The sequence below is a fragment of the Hesperophylax consimilis genome, chromosome 18 (genome assembly GCF_061612785.1).
Source record: "Hesperophylax consimilis isolate HC1 chromosome 18, BYU_Hcon_1.0, whole genome shotgun sequence".
Lineage (NCBI taxonomy): Eukaryota > Metazoa > Arthropoda > Insecta > Trichoptera > Limnephilidae > Hesperophylax > Hesperophylax consimilis.
This window is the reverse complement of record NC_142853.1, coordinates 19654823-19672447: the sequence shown is the minus strand read 5'-3', so window position 1 is coordinate 19672447 and position 17625 is coordinate 19654823. Positions and strand designations below refer to the sequence as shown.

Here is a 17625-nt window from a genome sequence, read left to right as displayed (position 1 = left end):
TAGAAATAAAACTGATGTACTTACTAGGGTTTGCAAGACCCGGGCAAAGAGTAGCCATGACAGGAAACGTTGTGAAAGAGACTCCTCAGAGTGTGAAGATAGGTGGGAGAGACTTGAAAGTGGAACTGGTGAGCAAACATGTGCTTTAAGTGTAGAAACTCTTCATGCTCAGCATCACTTTGGAGTACCTAAAGTGAACGCTTCATCTTGCCCGGCAGGTCGATCCCGAGGCGAGAAGAAAGGACGTCGATAGATGCGTGCGTTCCTGCGTATAATGCAGGACAATTGACCCTCCGCCATCATCCCATGAAGTGGGTAATCTTAATGTTGTGACAACCTGGAGTCGCTTGGCAGTTGATGTTACTCATTTGGGTAGGAAATGTTTACTCACATTTATCGATTGCGGTCCAAGTAGATTTGCCGTGTGGCGGGAAATCGAGTCAGATAATGCAGCTTCGATTATCAGACATTTGGAAGAAGTGTTTCGGGAAAGAGGCCCGCCCAAAGTAGTTCTCATGGACAATGGTACTGCATTTTGTTCCAACAGTGTTACAGATAAGTGTAAGAGATGGAATGTTCGTGAAAGATTTCGCGCAGCATACCAACCAGCTGGAAACGGTATAGTTGAACGACATCATCAAACAATAAAGAGAACTGCAGCCAGAAGTGGAAGGGCAGTGTTTTGGTACAATCTTTGGCTGCAAAAAGTCAGGATGATCAAGGTGTTGCGCTGTCTAGTATAGTTCACACTTACTCGTGGAGACACCCTTCTGCGCAATTGAATATAGAAGAGGAAGTATTGACTGAGTTCTAAGTGGGCGATCTTCTTGCGGTTAAGCCAGTAGATGGGAGATGCACATCGTGCATGGAAGGGTGACAGGACTTACTTCAGTCAACAACATCGAAGTAGATGGCATACCAAGACATGTGCTTGACCCGCGGAAGATGCCTGACAGAGAACGGACTGTGTCTGAGAAGAGACGAGATGGAATTGCCGCACGTTCCACCGTCAATATTTTGGGTTTGTTTGAAGAGAACAGTGAAGAACCGGATCCGGATATGCATCAGGAGGAGATCCACTTGCAAAGAGATGGTGACCTTGAAGAAGAGATAATCAAAGAACAACGACCTATTAGGTAGGATGCGAAGGGCTCCGGGTTAGTTAAATCAATTCGTGCAGTGATGATGACATCAGGAGGGCGTGTGGTGATAAGCAGGTACCACTGTAAAAGCGGTGAACGCAACCGCAGAGGCACATAAAACAAGAGAGCTACGGCAGAGCGTCACACGGTGCAGAAGACGTCAGTTTAGACTACAGATACAAACACTATTCGTGACTTCACAATTAAAATTAAGGTTATAAAATGTTCAAAATTGATTAATCAACTTATCTCAGTTAATTTCACGGTAAAACTATTACACCGTAAATAAATTTCCTCAGTCAAAAACACAACAAGCGTGCACGGCTCACCGGCCAATACTGAATTAAGGAGTTTCGAAGTATTCGCGAGTAAAAATGGCACCATTATTTTACGCAGTTTCCTAATTTGTGTTTATCTAAAAGGTTAATTTTTTTTTTAATTTTCGAGTTTTACTAGTCGATGCGGGACTAATTTTAACACCAGATGGCAAAACGTATTTTCGAAAAATTTGGAGTTACGCAGTCTACGAATTAATGCGACGATATATATAATAGGAACAATATATAAAGAGACAACATCGAAATACAGTGGAGATGAGTATAGACTGATAATAAATATTAATAAAGGGAAAAACAGGCAATTATTTAGTTAATTATTTCTGAAAGTGTAACTTCAGTTTTAGTATGTTAATATCCTTTAATTTCTTTATTTCAATCGGAAGGTTGTTGAAATACTTTATTCCTAAATAGGTATAGTTATTTTGCATTTGTTTGGTATTACATTTTGGAATTTTGGTATTGTATTGATATCTTTTAGATAGGTGGGTTTCAAATTTTTTGAATATATTATCTTTATAAATTTGGATAGTTGCATTTTTCTTGAAATTTTTCATTTTTCCTCTACTCGGGACACCCCGAAATCTGTAAATAGCGTTTCTGTTGGATACGTGAAGGGTTTCTTGAGGATTACTTTCGAGGATTAGCTTCCGGACCACTTGGATCGGGGTTAGAATCTTAGTATGACCCACCCATCCAATAATTCCGTATTGAATTAACGACTGAATTAGTGCGTAGTATACTCTTTTTAGGTTACTTATTTTTTAAATATTTCTTAATCTTATGAATATATACAGGGTGTATCGGCACTAACCCGACAAACTTTAACCAGCTATTCCTTAGCACATTTGGAGTAAAAAATGTTATGTGCACTTTGCTGTCCGGTAACGTTTTTTTTTAATAAAAAATTAATTAAACATATTTTCACCACATGTCACCACTGTTTTATCGTTTGTCAAAGTTTGAAAGCAACGTCGCAACTCAACTCGCGTGTCGCTGCGAACGAAGCCCGTATTACACGATCAAGTACCAGAAAATAAATATTTTATTTAACAATAATGATTATTTACATTTTTTGTATGCGAATCACTGATTGTCTTCTTGTATTGTACACATCAGTTTTATTTTTGTATCGAAATTGTTTCACCTCTGGAATGCTCTGGTTTCACCTCTTACACGTTTCACGTATTAAATAGTCTAATTTTGAAACTAAGAAACTAATTAGTAGGTTTCCTGAATTTATAATCGAAGACCATCGAAGTCCAATAATTCTGAGCACTGAAAAAAACAATTTTCCTCACTTAGGTACTTATCAATAATAATAATCGGATTATTTGAACAGTGCCGTTGTTTTTTAAATCACCGTAAGTGCTCTGTCAAAATGTTACTTACTAGGCTATCCTACAACGTATATTTTTTAATAAATTTAGTTATTTACAACTTCACGGACTGTGATTTATGAATATTATTGCTTATGTTAAAAGCCTTCTAGAATTACCGGAACATAACGAGCAGCTTGACACACTTAAGTTTATTTCCGCTAATTTGAAGGTACAAAGAATGTATAGTTTTAAAAACAATCCTGATGAATCAAAAAACGGTTCATATAATACCGCTCAACAGAAAGCACTCGGCCGGCATAGTCCAGTGGTAACGCATTGGACTGCCATTCCGAAGGTCGCGGGTTCAAACCCGGCGTGCGCAAATAAATTTTATTTGATTAATTTGTATTATTTCACAATTAATTAATTAAAAAATTAATTAAAATAATATATAGTATATTTGCGGCACGTTCCAGAGTGGAAGATACTACCAGTATCGCCCTGGTGTAAGACCACCATTCAGAATTGAAACGTTGCTCCAAATGGCTTTAGCCGTGTTTAGTGACTAGATCTGAATAGCCAGGTACTTCCCCACCTACCTCTTTCCCTTCCCCACTTACCTTCAGCCTCACAACATCCCCCAATTGGGGATGCCATAGTCTCACTGGCTCCAGACGGGAGCAGTTGGGACTCACACCCTCACACTTGTGAGGTATTCACTATAAAAAAAAAAAAAAAAAAAAACTCACACAAAGGAAAACACGTCATGACTACATGTGATTGACCATATGGCTAATGAATGCTGCCAGATTGCTAAGTTATTTACATAATAATTATTAAATTTTATTTAAAACATCGCAAATTTTTTTAAAACTCGACAATAAATTACAACTATAATTTAAAAAAATATTCTTAACCCCACGCTTTTTCGTAATTGATTAATTAATTCAGAATTTAAACGTTGCTTGAAATGACTAGCCGTATTTGGTGACCAGATCTGATTATCGAGGTTCAGAATTTAAAAGTTGCTTGAAATGACTAGCCGTATTTGGTGACCAGATCTGAATATCCAGGTTCAGAATTTAAACCTTGCTTGAAATGACTAGCCGTATTTGGTGACCAGATCTGATTATCCAGGTTCAGAATTTAAAAGTTGCTTGAAATGACTAGCCTTATTTGGTGACCAGATCTGAATATCCAGGTTCAGAATTTAAATGTTGCTTGAAATGACTAGCCGTATTTGGTGACCAGATCTGAATATCCAGGTACTTCCTCACCTTCCACTCCTTCCCTTAGCCATAAAACTTACCCCAATTCAACATAAAAATTGTGTAGATTATCGGATGTAATGAAATGCATAATAATTAGACCCCAAAATACTAAATAATTATTCAGGGAAATAAACCCCTGAGTCATCAGTTGGAAATACCAACAACATTAACCACTCAGAACATTAGAATGTCAAAAGACGTAAATATGATAATAGCGGTCAAGACATTAGAACGTCTTTTCACGTAAACGCGCGAGATTTTACAAAAATCGATTTATTTCCATCACTAGTATACGGATTGCCATGATTTAAAAAACATAGTATCGATAATGAATAACGCTACGCGTCTGTATTCAAGAATATCTATGGAATGTAGAGGTGCATTATCTAAGTCGATTGGATCTGTCATCTTGTTCGTTCATAATTTATTGCGTTTCTAAATAATTTATTAAAAATATTTTAGTTTGGACGGTTAATATTTTGAGGTGACTAATAGTTTTTAAGTATATTTCTTCAATATATAAAGTGTTATTTCTTTATGATACTCAGAAAAAAGTAAATTTTTCACAGCTTTGAAATAATGGTCAGCGATTTTTACATATTTTTGACGTTTTCAGAAAATGTATATTTAGAAACGCAAATATTTACGTATAACAAAACAATACGATAGTGAATTTCATAATCTTTCCAAAACATTTTTTAGAATGAGGCTACGTTTCCCAAAACGTGAGTTATGAAGCTTTTAACAAAACTCGTGAATAACACAAAAATTTTCACGTTTTGACAGTTCGCAAAGGAACACAAAGTAAATAAAAGTCTTTTTCTGAGAGGTTAAGTGAAATTTTAAACAATGCAATAATAGGGATTAGCAAATAATAATTTACAACAATTTACTCGGAAATCAATAAAGCCAGGATAATAAAAATAGAAAGTTATCACTTACGTCGTCTGTAAGTGGCTTTACCAAAGTTTGATAATGCCGTCAGAAGGTGAAACAGCTGTCACGCGTAATAATAATTACAACTAGCAGAACTTGTTTATAAACACACTGTTTTTATAAATTGTTTAATAAGACTGTAAAAATAAAAAAAATTCTCTAAATTGAAATGGAGTTCTACAAACTAAACTTAAAATCAAATAAATTTATTGCGAAGGTTCAAAGTACTGTACTGTAATATTATATTCAATAATACTTGGAAATATTTTAATAAATGTTTACGTGTTTAATTATTGTTTGAAGTCAGATTAAAGCGATTAAAAAACCCACCTGGCAATTCTTATTCGAGTTTCGTTGTATACTTACGTATTGGCGCGCTTTTACAATCACAATGGTATGGCATCATTCGTCTCATTTTTAACTATTATTATTTAGTGTGTAGGAAAGAGCGAAGATGGTTTTCGACACACTTGCTAATAACAGCCCACACGGGACTTGAGACAGAATACGTGTGAAAGAGATGACAGTAGCGCGGCGTTGCCAAGTACTTTACCCCTATACTGGGGGCAGTAACGGAGTATTGAATTTTATTTATTTTTAGTTTTTAAAAGAAAAAAAATGTTACCGGACAGCAAAGTGCCCATAACATTTTTTACTCCAAATGTGCTAAGGAATAGCTGGTTAAAGTTTGTCGGGTACGTGCCGATACACCCTGTATACACACTTTCTGATACGCTTAACCAATTCACAGATATGTCTTTTCCACTCCATACCTTGTTCTATTATCACTCCGAGATATTTAATTTCTGATACTGAGTTCAATATTGAACAGCCTTGGATACATATGTTTTTATTACATTTGTTATTGTGAATAATTATTTTAGTGTTAGGGAGTGTTTGAAGTTTGTTAATTGAGAAATGTATATAGTATGTCTTGTTAGTGTTTAATGAGAGAAGATTTGTATCAAACCATTGTTTCAATGTGTTCATGCTATTATTTGCTTGTTCGTTTACTACATTCCAGTCGATCCCATTCACTATGATAGCTGTGTCGTCAGCATATGATATTATGTTTGCGTTAAGTGGTAGTTTGAAAATATCGTTGACATAAATTATAAATAGTAGGGGGCCTAGGACTGTGCCTTGCGGTATCCCGAAATTACTTGTTAGTGGTAGACTAAGGACGGGTTGTTTCGGAGAATTTGAATAATTCATCAAATTTCAACGTTCATTTTCGGGTTCTGTGAAAGACTTATTCAAATTCTTTTATTATATCATTGTAGGCTAGTTGCTTGACAAGACTGAAATAAAAACAGAACTTGAAAAAATCTTTCACAGAACTTGAAAATGAACGTTGAAATTTGATGAATTGTTACCAAGTCGAGAGAACCCTCCGGGTCCTCCTTGGGAATTCAAGTAACAGCTCCCTCGGGGACATTACTTGTCGGGAAAACCTCAACCCAACTAAGAGAACACGGGTCCTCTGTTGAGGTTATTACGCTAAGTGTAAGTGTGAGAACGTTAGTGATCATTGTTTAAACTCTAAATGACTTTACTTTGTGCTACAACTTTCCTTTTTTTTACTATATTCTGTGAACCCCTATGTAAGAGAAATAAACTGACCAACGCTGAAAGACTATTTTCTTACAAACACCCTAACACAAATGTACGAGGCATATCCAGAAAGTAAGTGTACTGAGGCTCTCACGACCGAATGAATTATATTTTCGATATGTTGGCTACACTTACGTGTAGCCTGACTCTTCCCCTCCGCAACGAGACCTGTTCAAGGTCAGTACGTTGAGAAGTGTCAACGCGACAACACGTTTCGTGAAAAATGTCAATCCAATCTCCCGCCAAATGCGAAATACGCGGCTCATCCGTTATCTCGTTTGGAAGGAAAAACCTCCGTTTGAGGTTTATAATGAGGTTAAAACTGCATATGGTGATAAAGCTATGAATTGTACGAGTGTGTACAAGTGGTATCGCGAGTTTAAAAACGGTTCTCACCTCTTCACCCTCCACCAAAAAGTTCAAAACCACAATTTCAGCCAAGAAAATCGTGGCATCCGTGTTTTGGGACTGTCAAGGCATAATATTTGATTGAATATCTGCCTCAAGTGGAGACCATTAACTCTGCAAGATACTGTGAGACCCTAAAAAAATTGTGGAAGGCGATTCATAACAAGAGGAGAGGCATGCTGACAAAGGGAGTCAGCCTGCTGCACGACAATGCCAGACCACACACGGCCAACGCCACGAAGGAACTGCTTGCTTCGTTTAAATGGGATATCCTGAACCACCCCGCGCATTCCCTTAACCTAGCACCTTCAGATTATTATCTCTTTACCTCCTTGAAGCTGTACATGGGTGGAAAAAGGTTTTTAACCGACGAGGAGGTAAAGGAGGAGGTGGAAAAGTGGACGAAGGTGTTGGCGGGAAACTACTTCGAGGAAGGCATCAAAAAGTTGATCCCCCGCTTCACCACCTGCATTGAGAGGAATGGCGACTATGTCGAAAAATAGCTTACATATGTACTACGGTAACCATGTAATTTTTTTGTTTCAATAAAAAGATTTGTAACCTACAAAAATTCAGTACACTTACTTTCTGGATACGCCTCGTATATAATAATAATATATAATAATCTGTGCCAATCTCATTTTTCGTATTATTTTTCAGTACTAAAATAAATATTAAAATACCGGTTGTTTTTGAGGGCATGCAAACAGATTGTATGAGAATTATCGCTTCTTCAAATCGCCCACATTTTGGCCAGCATAATCTCACGGGTGTTTGCAAGTTGGTCAAAATATGGCCAAATAAGGACCGGTGGGTATCTTCAAAGATGCAAAATAACATACCCAACATTATTCCATCAATAACTCAACTTTTGTTGGTTACAACATTATTTCAGAAAAGGGATTATAATTGTTGAGGGATAATCGCGCGGGGGATTACTGAGAGAGTACTGTATCTATTCGCATAGGTAATAAATAACAACCATAAAAAAAAATCTAAAAAAAAAAAAAAATTTATTTGCACATTTCAGTCTTTTAACCAAAAAATATCGTGAAAGGAAAGAAATTCCGTGAATTATTGTGTTTTATTTTTGGGGTATTTTGTAGTGTTGGCTTCCTCCTTCTTGATTTGGCCAATGTTTCGTAAAGCGTTACAGTGTTCATCATCAGGCCAGATGTGCGCTGTTGGCTACTGTACACTGTTGGTTTAATAATTAATTTATGCATTGTAATTACTGCATCCAATACATATATGTATTGCGGAGGAAAACCTAAAATATGAACTCTATTTTCAGTACATTTTCAGAGATATTTTAGTAATTAGAGAAGATGTCCACTCAGTTGACAGCACCTCTACAAAACCAAAGGTTAGCCTTCCTACTGTTAATGTTTTAGTATTTATTGTGGAATGCTATGGCGTACCTTATCCCCTGACATAGTTTGGTTAGGGCATCCTTGGAAATGACATGGCCGCACAGGAGCCTCATAGGCGGGTTCTGATCGGAGCCTTGCTGCCTCAGGATGGGGCATGCGAACACCGAGTGGTGACCACCGCCTTCCACCTCCACCTGCAACAGAGCCAGCATTGCCAGAGAATATCAGTCAGCATTGGTTTAATTATACTGGTCTAATGAATATACCAGTAATACTTACTGGTAATTCATCCTTGGCAGCCCAGGCATGGTGCTGGTGGGTGTGCGCCATCTTCATGCGGATGTCCAGCAGAGCCGGCAGCACGCGGCTGCCCACGCTCACAGCCGACTGGAGCGGACTGAAACACACCATGTATGAATTGTTGTATCCAATATCCCACAATCTGTTGGCTTTCATTGTCCTTAATTATAATTACAGATGGTGGACAACCAGTAGGCCTTGACCTTGAATAGCAGAGTTATTTATCATATTTGTAGATTCCTAAAATATTGGTATGTAATTCCACAAACATGTTGCTAATGCCCTCTGTGTTTCACAGAACTATTATCTAAAGATATCAACACCATTCATTACATAAAACGGAATATCCACACCATTGTCATGCCATATGCCATTATTCCATTCAACAATTGTAAACAACCTCAGGGGTGGCAGGCGTAGCAGAGCGCAAGCGTCGCGCAGGAACACCTCAATGACATCGGGCCAGAGCGCCTCGTCTCGCAGCGAGCCGTAGCTCACCGGCAAGGCACCACCCTCGTAAGCCAGCAAACACATTGTTTTCTGTATTTCTGAAAACAGAATTAACATTATATATAAGTATCAAATTGTTCCTTGGGAGCGTCCACAAACATGTTAACTTTTAAGGTTTTATCTATCGGGGGCGTGGCTTGGCTGTGTATTTCATTTTCCATGTTCAAATTGTTCTAAACTCTAGTACGGCCTCCTATTGAACACGGAAAAGGAGATGCGCGCTGGTGGCGGGAACACATGTTGCTTTCGACATTCAATGGACAAAATGACAATTAATTTGAAAACAATTGCTTAGGAGGTATATGAAAGCCAAACTTCCAAAATAATAATCGAACTACACATATCGTTAAGATTATCTGTGTTGTCTGCACGAGGCAAGGAATTTTAAAATAATGAGAGTCGCTGTGCAGTAGGTCCCTGCTATAGGTAGAAAGTTCCCGGCAGGATCTCCTTATGATGATCCTGCTGCACGCTCGTTAAAACCCTTTTTAACTGGTGGACGCATACTAGCGGAGTTTTTGTGAGAACAGCAGTCGTGAACGCGCTGACTTTCAACTGCCAAGAATTCTTAAACTTTAGGGATTAATGATTAATATAATTACACAGTTTCATTTTTATTTTTAAATGCTGTAATTTAATGTTTTTTGTCGATATATTCATATTAATAATCATAAAAAATAACAAGAGCGTTATTATAATTATATATATTAATTATGTATAACACACTTCAAGCACAAAATCCTATTCGAGTATTCAATTTAGTTTTAAACAGCTATTTCTTTTTAAATAATACATATATTTATTGAAATTTTATAATAATAAATTATAATATTTGGATGATTTGTATAGCGCTGTTTTTGTACAAAATCACCTAAATTTTCTATATTATTTGTCACCCAACTCCAACAAATATTTTATCTGAAATAAAGCCTACTTTTGAAATAAGACTCCATAAACTGGAGTTAATGTCAGTGTTTAGCATTTAGTGATTTTTATTTGTAAAAAATGTATGTATTTTACTATATACTTTCTTTCTTGATTTTCGCATAAATCATTACAAAACAAACAAAAACTTCCGCCTCTCACCCGACAAGTGGAAGCATATGTTATCCGTTCTTCTTCCACACAAAGGAAAAAAAGTTGTAGAGTTGGTTCAAATTCTTTAAATACATATATGTACATATATTTGGAAGTTGGAACCCTTACAAAGAGCTAGATATTAGTATAAAATTATCGGAAAAGCAAATTCCTTTCTCTCCATTCAAATAGGACCGGCATAAGAGGTAAAACTATCCTTCCCGCCGGAAGTGTTATTAATATTATTTTTTTTAAAGGAAGGCAAACATTCCCGGATTACAAATAACCTGACAATATTTGAAAATCTAACTAACATTACTTATCATTACATTAATATCTAAAATTATATATTTTCTTTTTTCTACTTAAAATTTTTTAAATTCTGATTTTCCTCTTATTTTATTATTATTATTTTTACTATAATATACAGGGTGTCCGGAAACTCGTAGTACAAGCGGGAAACTGGTGAATCTACATCACATTTGGAGTCGATTTTGTAGTATTTTTATTTTTTTATTTGAGCTTTCGTTATCGAGTAAATCGAGTTTGAAGTTGATTTTTTTTTTTTTTTTTTTTTTTTAATCAAATTCTTATAAATTATTACTGAAGATCAAAGTACCCAACTAATTAAAACTATTTGAAAGTAAAACAAATGAAGAAACTCGGATTTGAAGCATTATTTTGAAATCACCCTTCATTTAACCCGGTGTAATCATAAAATATTTCTGCTCTGCAGGGTTAAAACATCTGTTATTCAACCCTAAACACCAGAAAAAACTTTAACCCTAAAATAGCCGAAAAAATTTTTTTTTTGGTTTTTTTTTTTTTTTGAAAATGCTCAAATCAAAAAACTTTATGTTTTTTTGGGTTCCCCATGTGGTGTAGATTCTCCAGTTTCCCGCTTGTACTACGAGTTTCCGGACACCGTGTATATATATATATTTTTTTTTTACCACTTATTTGTTTTTATGTAATTAGAAATTGTTAGTTACCAGCCTCAGAACAGACTTTGTCTAGTGAGGAGGGTAAGGAGAAAAATCATGTATGTACATAACTAATAATAAATAAACGCCCGGGTTGCCGGCACTGAAATTATAAACTACCATGCGAAACTTACACCTTTGAAACTTACATACACTTTACCAAATTTGCGTACTTATATCATTATAAAATCATTTTTAAATGCAATTTCAAATAACATTTATAGCAAACAAATCTCAGTATTAGAAATTATCGAGGAACAACTCACAACCATCTCATATGAACTAATAATTCTTCATTCAATCTATCAATTTGTGGATCGACACAAATGTATATTTTTTAAATTCAGGAAAAACTATATTATAAATGAACTCTCACACTCTTCTCTGAGAAAAATTCTAAAAAATCTCTAATAGGTACCGAGATAAAGACGTAAAAATGCAAACAAGTTAATAAGGAAGTTGAGTGAAAAATATTTTGACTTATAAAAAATATGTTCATGTAGATCAAAAAATATCGATTCTAAATATATAAATATATTTCTATATTATTATTCTTAGAATTAGTTAAACGTTCTTTAAAAAGCATTAAATAGCAATAAACTGAATACGCTCCACGATTGGTCGAAAGAATTCTGACGTCACATGTGTTGTGGCTTGTACGTACAACGGATCACCGCAATGTCTATGGTGCATCTCTTTCTATTATTACATGAGAGATGGTCGGTTTAGATGAGAGAGGTGTATAGGCCAAACGTTTATTTGGGCCAAATAATCACAGCCGGTCGTGGAGTTAAAGCTTCCAAGTAAGTATATCAAATTATTAATTGTGTTCATTTGTACGTTACGATAAATATAATACATTTTTACAGTATAATAATCATTGCGTATTCTACCCATCTGACATTTCGCCATAACCACTAGTTTTGTCCAGGTATATTTATTGATTTCGCATGACATGATAATTATTCTCTACTCATTATAATATATATTATAATGTGGTGATGGCTTTTAAATATTTCATCTTTTGTTTACCATATAATAAGACACTGCTGAAAACCAGCTGCATTCCCGGAGAAACCCCTTTGTCAATAGGATCTATGTGAAAAAAATAGCTCCCATCTATTGTCAAATATTTATGTAGGTATTTGTTGTTATTATTATATAAAATGGATTTCTAAAGATACATATTCGTATAGTGCTTTATAATAATATGTTGTTTATTGCATCGCTTAGAAGTTTTTATTATTATACATGTCACATTACATGTGATTACACTTCAGGCCTCCGCGCAGAAAAGTCTAACAGTGAACTGGGCTGTAAACCATTATTTTACTTTTGGTCTTTACTTTTCTGCGCGGCGGTCAACAAATAGCGTCTTCAATACCGTGCCGGGCGGGAGTAGCAAATATTCTAACTTAAAATATTAATTTAACTATGAAATCTTAATCAATTTTCTTTTTTTTTTAATAACATCAATTCTAATAGACGGTTAACATTGGTAAAAAAATTACTGGAATTCCTTATTGAAGAATTAAATTTTTTTCCATACAAAATGTTTAAGCGACGTGGTTCTCACAGTTTGAATGACGTCACACCCACACCCCGCCTCTTACCGCTCGGATTCCGCTCGTTTTGGCGGGCTTAGTAAAATTTAAACTTTGAGAATTAATTTAATTATGAAAACAGACTTTAAAAAAAAAAAAAAATACCAGTATTTAAGTTTGAATGCGAACATTGATAAAAAAAAATAAAAAAAATGGACTCAACTTCCTTATTGCATGACTAAGTTTGGTTTTTCGTGAATTTTAGTGCTACTTTATAAAAAAAATTAGTAAAAACTTTAGTAGAGCTGTAATTTTTTGTGTTTTTACCAATGTTGAATTTATGAACCAAAATTAGGTTGAAAATTGAAACGGAGATAGGTACGTATAGTGTTTTAAACTTTCTTGGAATTTATTATTATTTATAGAATTTTATATCTTGAAATTATTAGTGCGCGCGCAATAACAATACATAAACAAATTTTGCCTTCTAAATTTCGTCTAATTAAATAAAAACTAAACAAAACCGTAAATTGGATTACACACATATTGTACTGCTATAACGCGAGTCCACATTTCTTGAGAATATTTTTCCGTTTTCTTAGCTTGCTTACATTTGGATATTTGTTTTTGTTTTTACTCCCCATTTTCAATAATGGACCTATAAAAACTCATCATTAGTAATTATTAATACAAACGGAAAACATTTTTCCATGAGAAATAAATCATTAACTCAGGTAAACACGGAATAAAAACATTGATTAACAAGTAGTATTTTGAGATTTAAAAAATGAATCTGTGAAAAACGAAGTTTCTTTGCTATAAATACAGGTTTTTATTAATAAATATATATCTAGATTTTTAAATAATAAATCTTCCTCCCCAAGGACTGGAGTCAACCACGCTAACAAATGAGCCAAATCCCAATTTGGTAGGACCGACATTTATTGCGTATATTAACTGTTGTAATGTCATTCAATTTCAGATAAATGCGTATATGTCAACTTCAATGCATTATCATCGACAACGAGTCTATCTGCCGAGTTTCAGCTCGATTAGATGTCAGGTAGTTCATACATACTTTCAAGAAAACGAAAGTGAATTTCAAATAGATGTATTGAAAAGGTATAATATTTTGGTCACGAAAAATAATAATATCAGAAATAAACACAAAATTTCCCTCACGGTTTGAGAACTAAAAATACCACTAGCTATAATTATGTCACCAGGAAAGAAACCGTTAAAAATACTGGCACAGATCTGACGTCTGTCCGTTGCCGCTCTCCGCGGGCTTCTGAAGAAATCATAGAATTCAATACAATGTTTCACTCAAAAAATTAATACGCGCTATTTTTCTATTACCGGCCTGCTGAGCTCGGCTAAGAATGCGCGAATACGCGCTCTTGGCACAGAAGCGAAACAGTCAATTTTATCAATGACGAGACGATCTCCTCTGAAGCTTATATTAATTATTTATTTGTAGCTAGTTTTTCATTAGGAGGGGTCGATATTCTCATGCACATAGTTTTTTTCTTTAATTCTGTTAGAAATCACATTCAATATTCGAATACATATTTCATAATTATGTATGTTGCATGAAAATGCACAACGGAATCATGCAGTTGCCAGACAACCCTGCGAAGGCAGCCAGTGCATGTGTCACCTTGTTGAAATAACCAGCCGGTTTCCTGGTTGAAATGCCTAGTATATAAATATGTAATAACATAATTATGTTTGTTGGATAAAAATGCACAACGGACTCGTGCAGTTGCCAGACAACCCTGCGAAGGCAGCCAGTGCATGTATCACCTTGTTGAAATAACCAGCCGGTTTCCTGGTTGAAATGCCTAGTATATATGTAATAACATAATTATGTTTGTTGGATAAGAATGCACAACAGACTCGTGCAGTTGCCAGACAACCCTGCGAAGACAGCCAGTGCATGTGTCACCTTGTTGAAATAACCAGCCGGTTTCCTGGTTGAAATGACTAGTATGTATGTAATAACATAATTTGTTGTTCCAAGAATGTAAGTGCAATAATAATATGTAAAGACTTTCCAGTTTTGAAGAGGGTTTTAGTGTATTTGTAAGGTTTATTGTATTTATTAAAGTCAAATAATGGAATACATTAATCGAAGAAGAAGATAATAATAACCCTTGATAGTAAACTACAATACAACCTTCATATACATCAAATCACAAATAAAGCTGCTAAAATGTTAGGCTTCATCATAAGAAACACAAAACTTTTTAATAGCATCAATATCATTAAGCAACTCTACTTTGCCTATGTACAAAGTCATTTGGAGTTTGCATCAGTTGTTTGGTCTCCATTTTACAAAATCCACATAAGCAAAATCGAAGCAATTCAAAACAAATTCCTAAAATATCTTTGTTACAAGTCATTTGTAAGATTTAATAATTATGCAGAGGCAGCTTCATACTTTAAAATTGATTCACTGAGTGTACGTAGGCATCATAAGGATGCACTATTCCTGTATAAAGTAGTTAACAATAATATTCAATGCCCAGAGTTGCTAAACAAGATTCCATTCAATGTACCTGCGCGTTCAACACGCTCTTGTGTCCTGTTCAGGGTTGATCAAAGTAAAATGAACTCTAAGCAGAATTCTTGCCTGAACAGACTATGCAATAATTACAATAGCGTATTATCTAAGGTTGATATTTTCAGTTGCGAACTTACCAAATACATGAGGTCCATAAAAGAATATTTCTCTGATAGTTTGTGAATAATGTTTATGTCTCTATTGTTTATATCTCTAATATGATTTGATTTATACATATCTACAAACTCTCTCCATGGCTATAAATGTATTGTTTTGTAAATTTTTCGTTTTATATAATCTTTTGTTGTGTATAATTTTTTTGAAATTCATATCTTTCTCACAAATTTATATTATGCAGTCTCAGTTGAAGTCACAAGGAGGAAATCCATAACTGGTTTTATTTTACTAAATAACACTTATGTACAAACTGATTAAATGTAAACTGTCGATTTCCCAAAAAATGAATAAATAATACTAATAAATCTAAACAAAACATGAAACCGAAAGATAGAAAAAAAAAAAAGATAAAGGTCTCAACTGGGAATCCAACTCGGGGTCTCTTACTGGGACAACGTCTTTATCAACTTGACCATCGGGGCCTAATTATTATACTTTTAGTTTAATTACCTTTCTCGTGTTTATTAATAAATTGTGGGAAATGCTCTTGTGCATAGAGGACGGCGGCTAGGGGGCCCTCTCTTCTGGCAGCCAACAGAAATGCTAATCTACAAAGTAAAACACATCATTGACACACTCATTTTTAGAATTTTATCGTAACACATTAAAAAAGTATGTACATAATATAATATCATGTCAGCTTTTTGAGAGTTGATCATTTCTATGGGCCCCGAGGGAAATTATTTTCCCCAGGGCCTCCCGTGTGGAATTAATGAAAAAAAAAATATAATATGGAAAAGACGAACATAATAATCTTAACACACTTTGATCGGGTTATTTTTTCGCCGGCTGACCGCTGAAAACGGGCGAAAATAAAGGTCCCGCGCGAATTTGTTTAATTTGTTTTAAATCGCTATATCTTCGTAAATAATGGAAATATTTCAATATAATTTTCTACATACTAACTTTGCATACCCAAGCTATATAATTTGTAGCTGAAAACCAAGTATTATTTAAAACCTCAATCCACGCCTTCTCCGGTAATTTTTTTTTAACGTATGTAAGGGTGAATTATAGTTATATAAACATGGATGTTTTCCCACCTCCAGAACAAATTTAACATTGAAGTCATGTTTAGAAGTAATTTCTGCCAATGGAGTAGTAGATGCGAATGCAACTTGCGTAGCAAACTACCAGCACTGTCAGTAGCGTGCAACTGACATCAAACCCGGAATCAACGGGTCGCATCATGTACAAAGACTAACAAAACAGTATGGCGGATACTCACGTGTGGCGCGTAAGCTACGCACACAAAACTCGAGTCGCTTGTAGTATTGAGAATCTCTTTGTACGAATGGCCTAAAATCTTTTAAAAAGTGCATACATAATATTGGAGTTTTACCTATCATTAAAACTCATTATGTTGCCTTCCTTATCCAGAATATCCCTTGGTGAGATAGCATCTCTGTTTCTGTCCGATTTCGGTTTCTCTTCTCCTCAGTGTTAAAATTTCGCACCATTTGCCGCGCGATTCCTCCGTGATATCAACCACTGCAGCCAACAGCTAGGGGTTCACACACATTGTCTTCTTCAATTGTGGTCTCTCCAGACAGGGGATGAAGAATATTCAGGATAAGGAAGACAACATAATAAGAGTTTTAATGGTAGGTAAAACTCCAATATTATGTAGTGCCGTTCCTAATCTAGAATATTCCTTGGTGAGAATTGTCTACTATCGTCTGATGGCAGTGTTGATGTCAATTGTGATCACCTTCATGTAGAAGCTTCGGCTGGAGGTCTGCTCTCACACCGATCGCTTCTCCTTCTGACTCCAGAAATGGGGGGCATTTGGGGGTCTGCCCGCCTTGGGCGAATGATTGGTCTGATTAGGTTTGACAAGGATGACGACTCCGGCTTCCGAATATTGGACTGTCTTATTTTTTTTTTATAATATTTTCATTTTGTCAATTTTCACTTTCCAAAATTTTTTCTATTGGACAGTTTTCAAACCAACGAAGTGAAGCCACTGCCGACCTAGTGCTCCCCGCAGAGTCCTAAATACATACCAGCATCCCTAAGTATTGTTTTGACCCATCCACCTATAATTGTTCTAGAAGCTGCTTTTGT

General features: G+C 35.3%; 1 protein-coding gene across 1 annotated transcript in view; it reads right to left on the bottom strand.

Annotated features, from left to right (window-relative positions):
* Positions 1-17625, bottom strand: part of Sou (required for meiotic nuclear division 5 protein souji) — a 33645-nt gene that overhangs the window by 2872 nt on the left and 13148 nt on the right. Inside the window, exons 5-8 of the mRNA XM_089642662.1 lie at positions 16009-16106; positions 9102-9249; positions 8681-8798; positions 8450-8595 (exon numbers count right to left, since the gene is read on the bottom strand). Of these exons, the coding sequence (XP_089498788.1) occupies positions 8450-8595; positions 8681-8798; positions 9102-9249; positions 16009-16106 (510 nt within the window). The remainder of the gene's footprint in view (positions 1-8449; positions 8596-8680; positions 8799-9101; positions 9250-16008; positions 16107-17625) is intronic.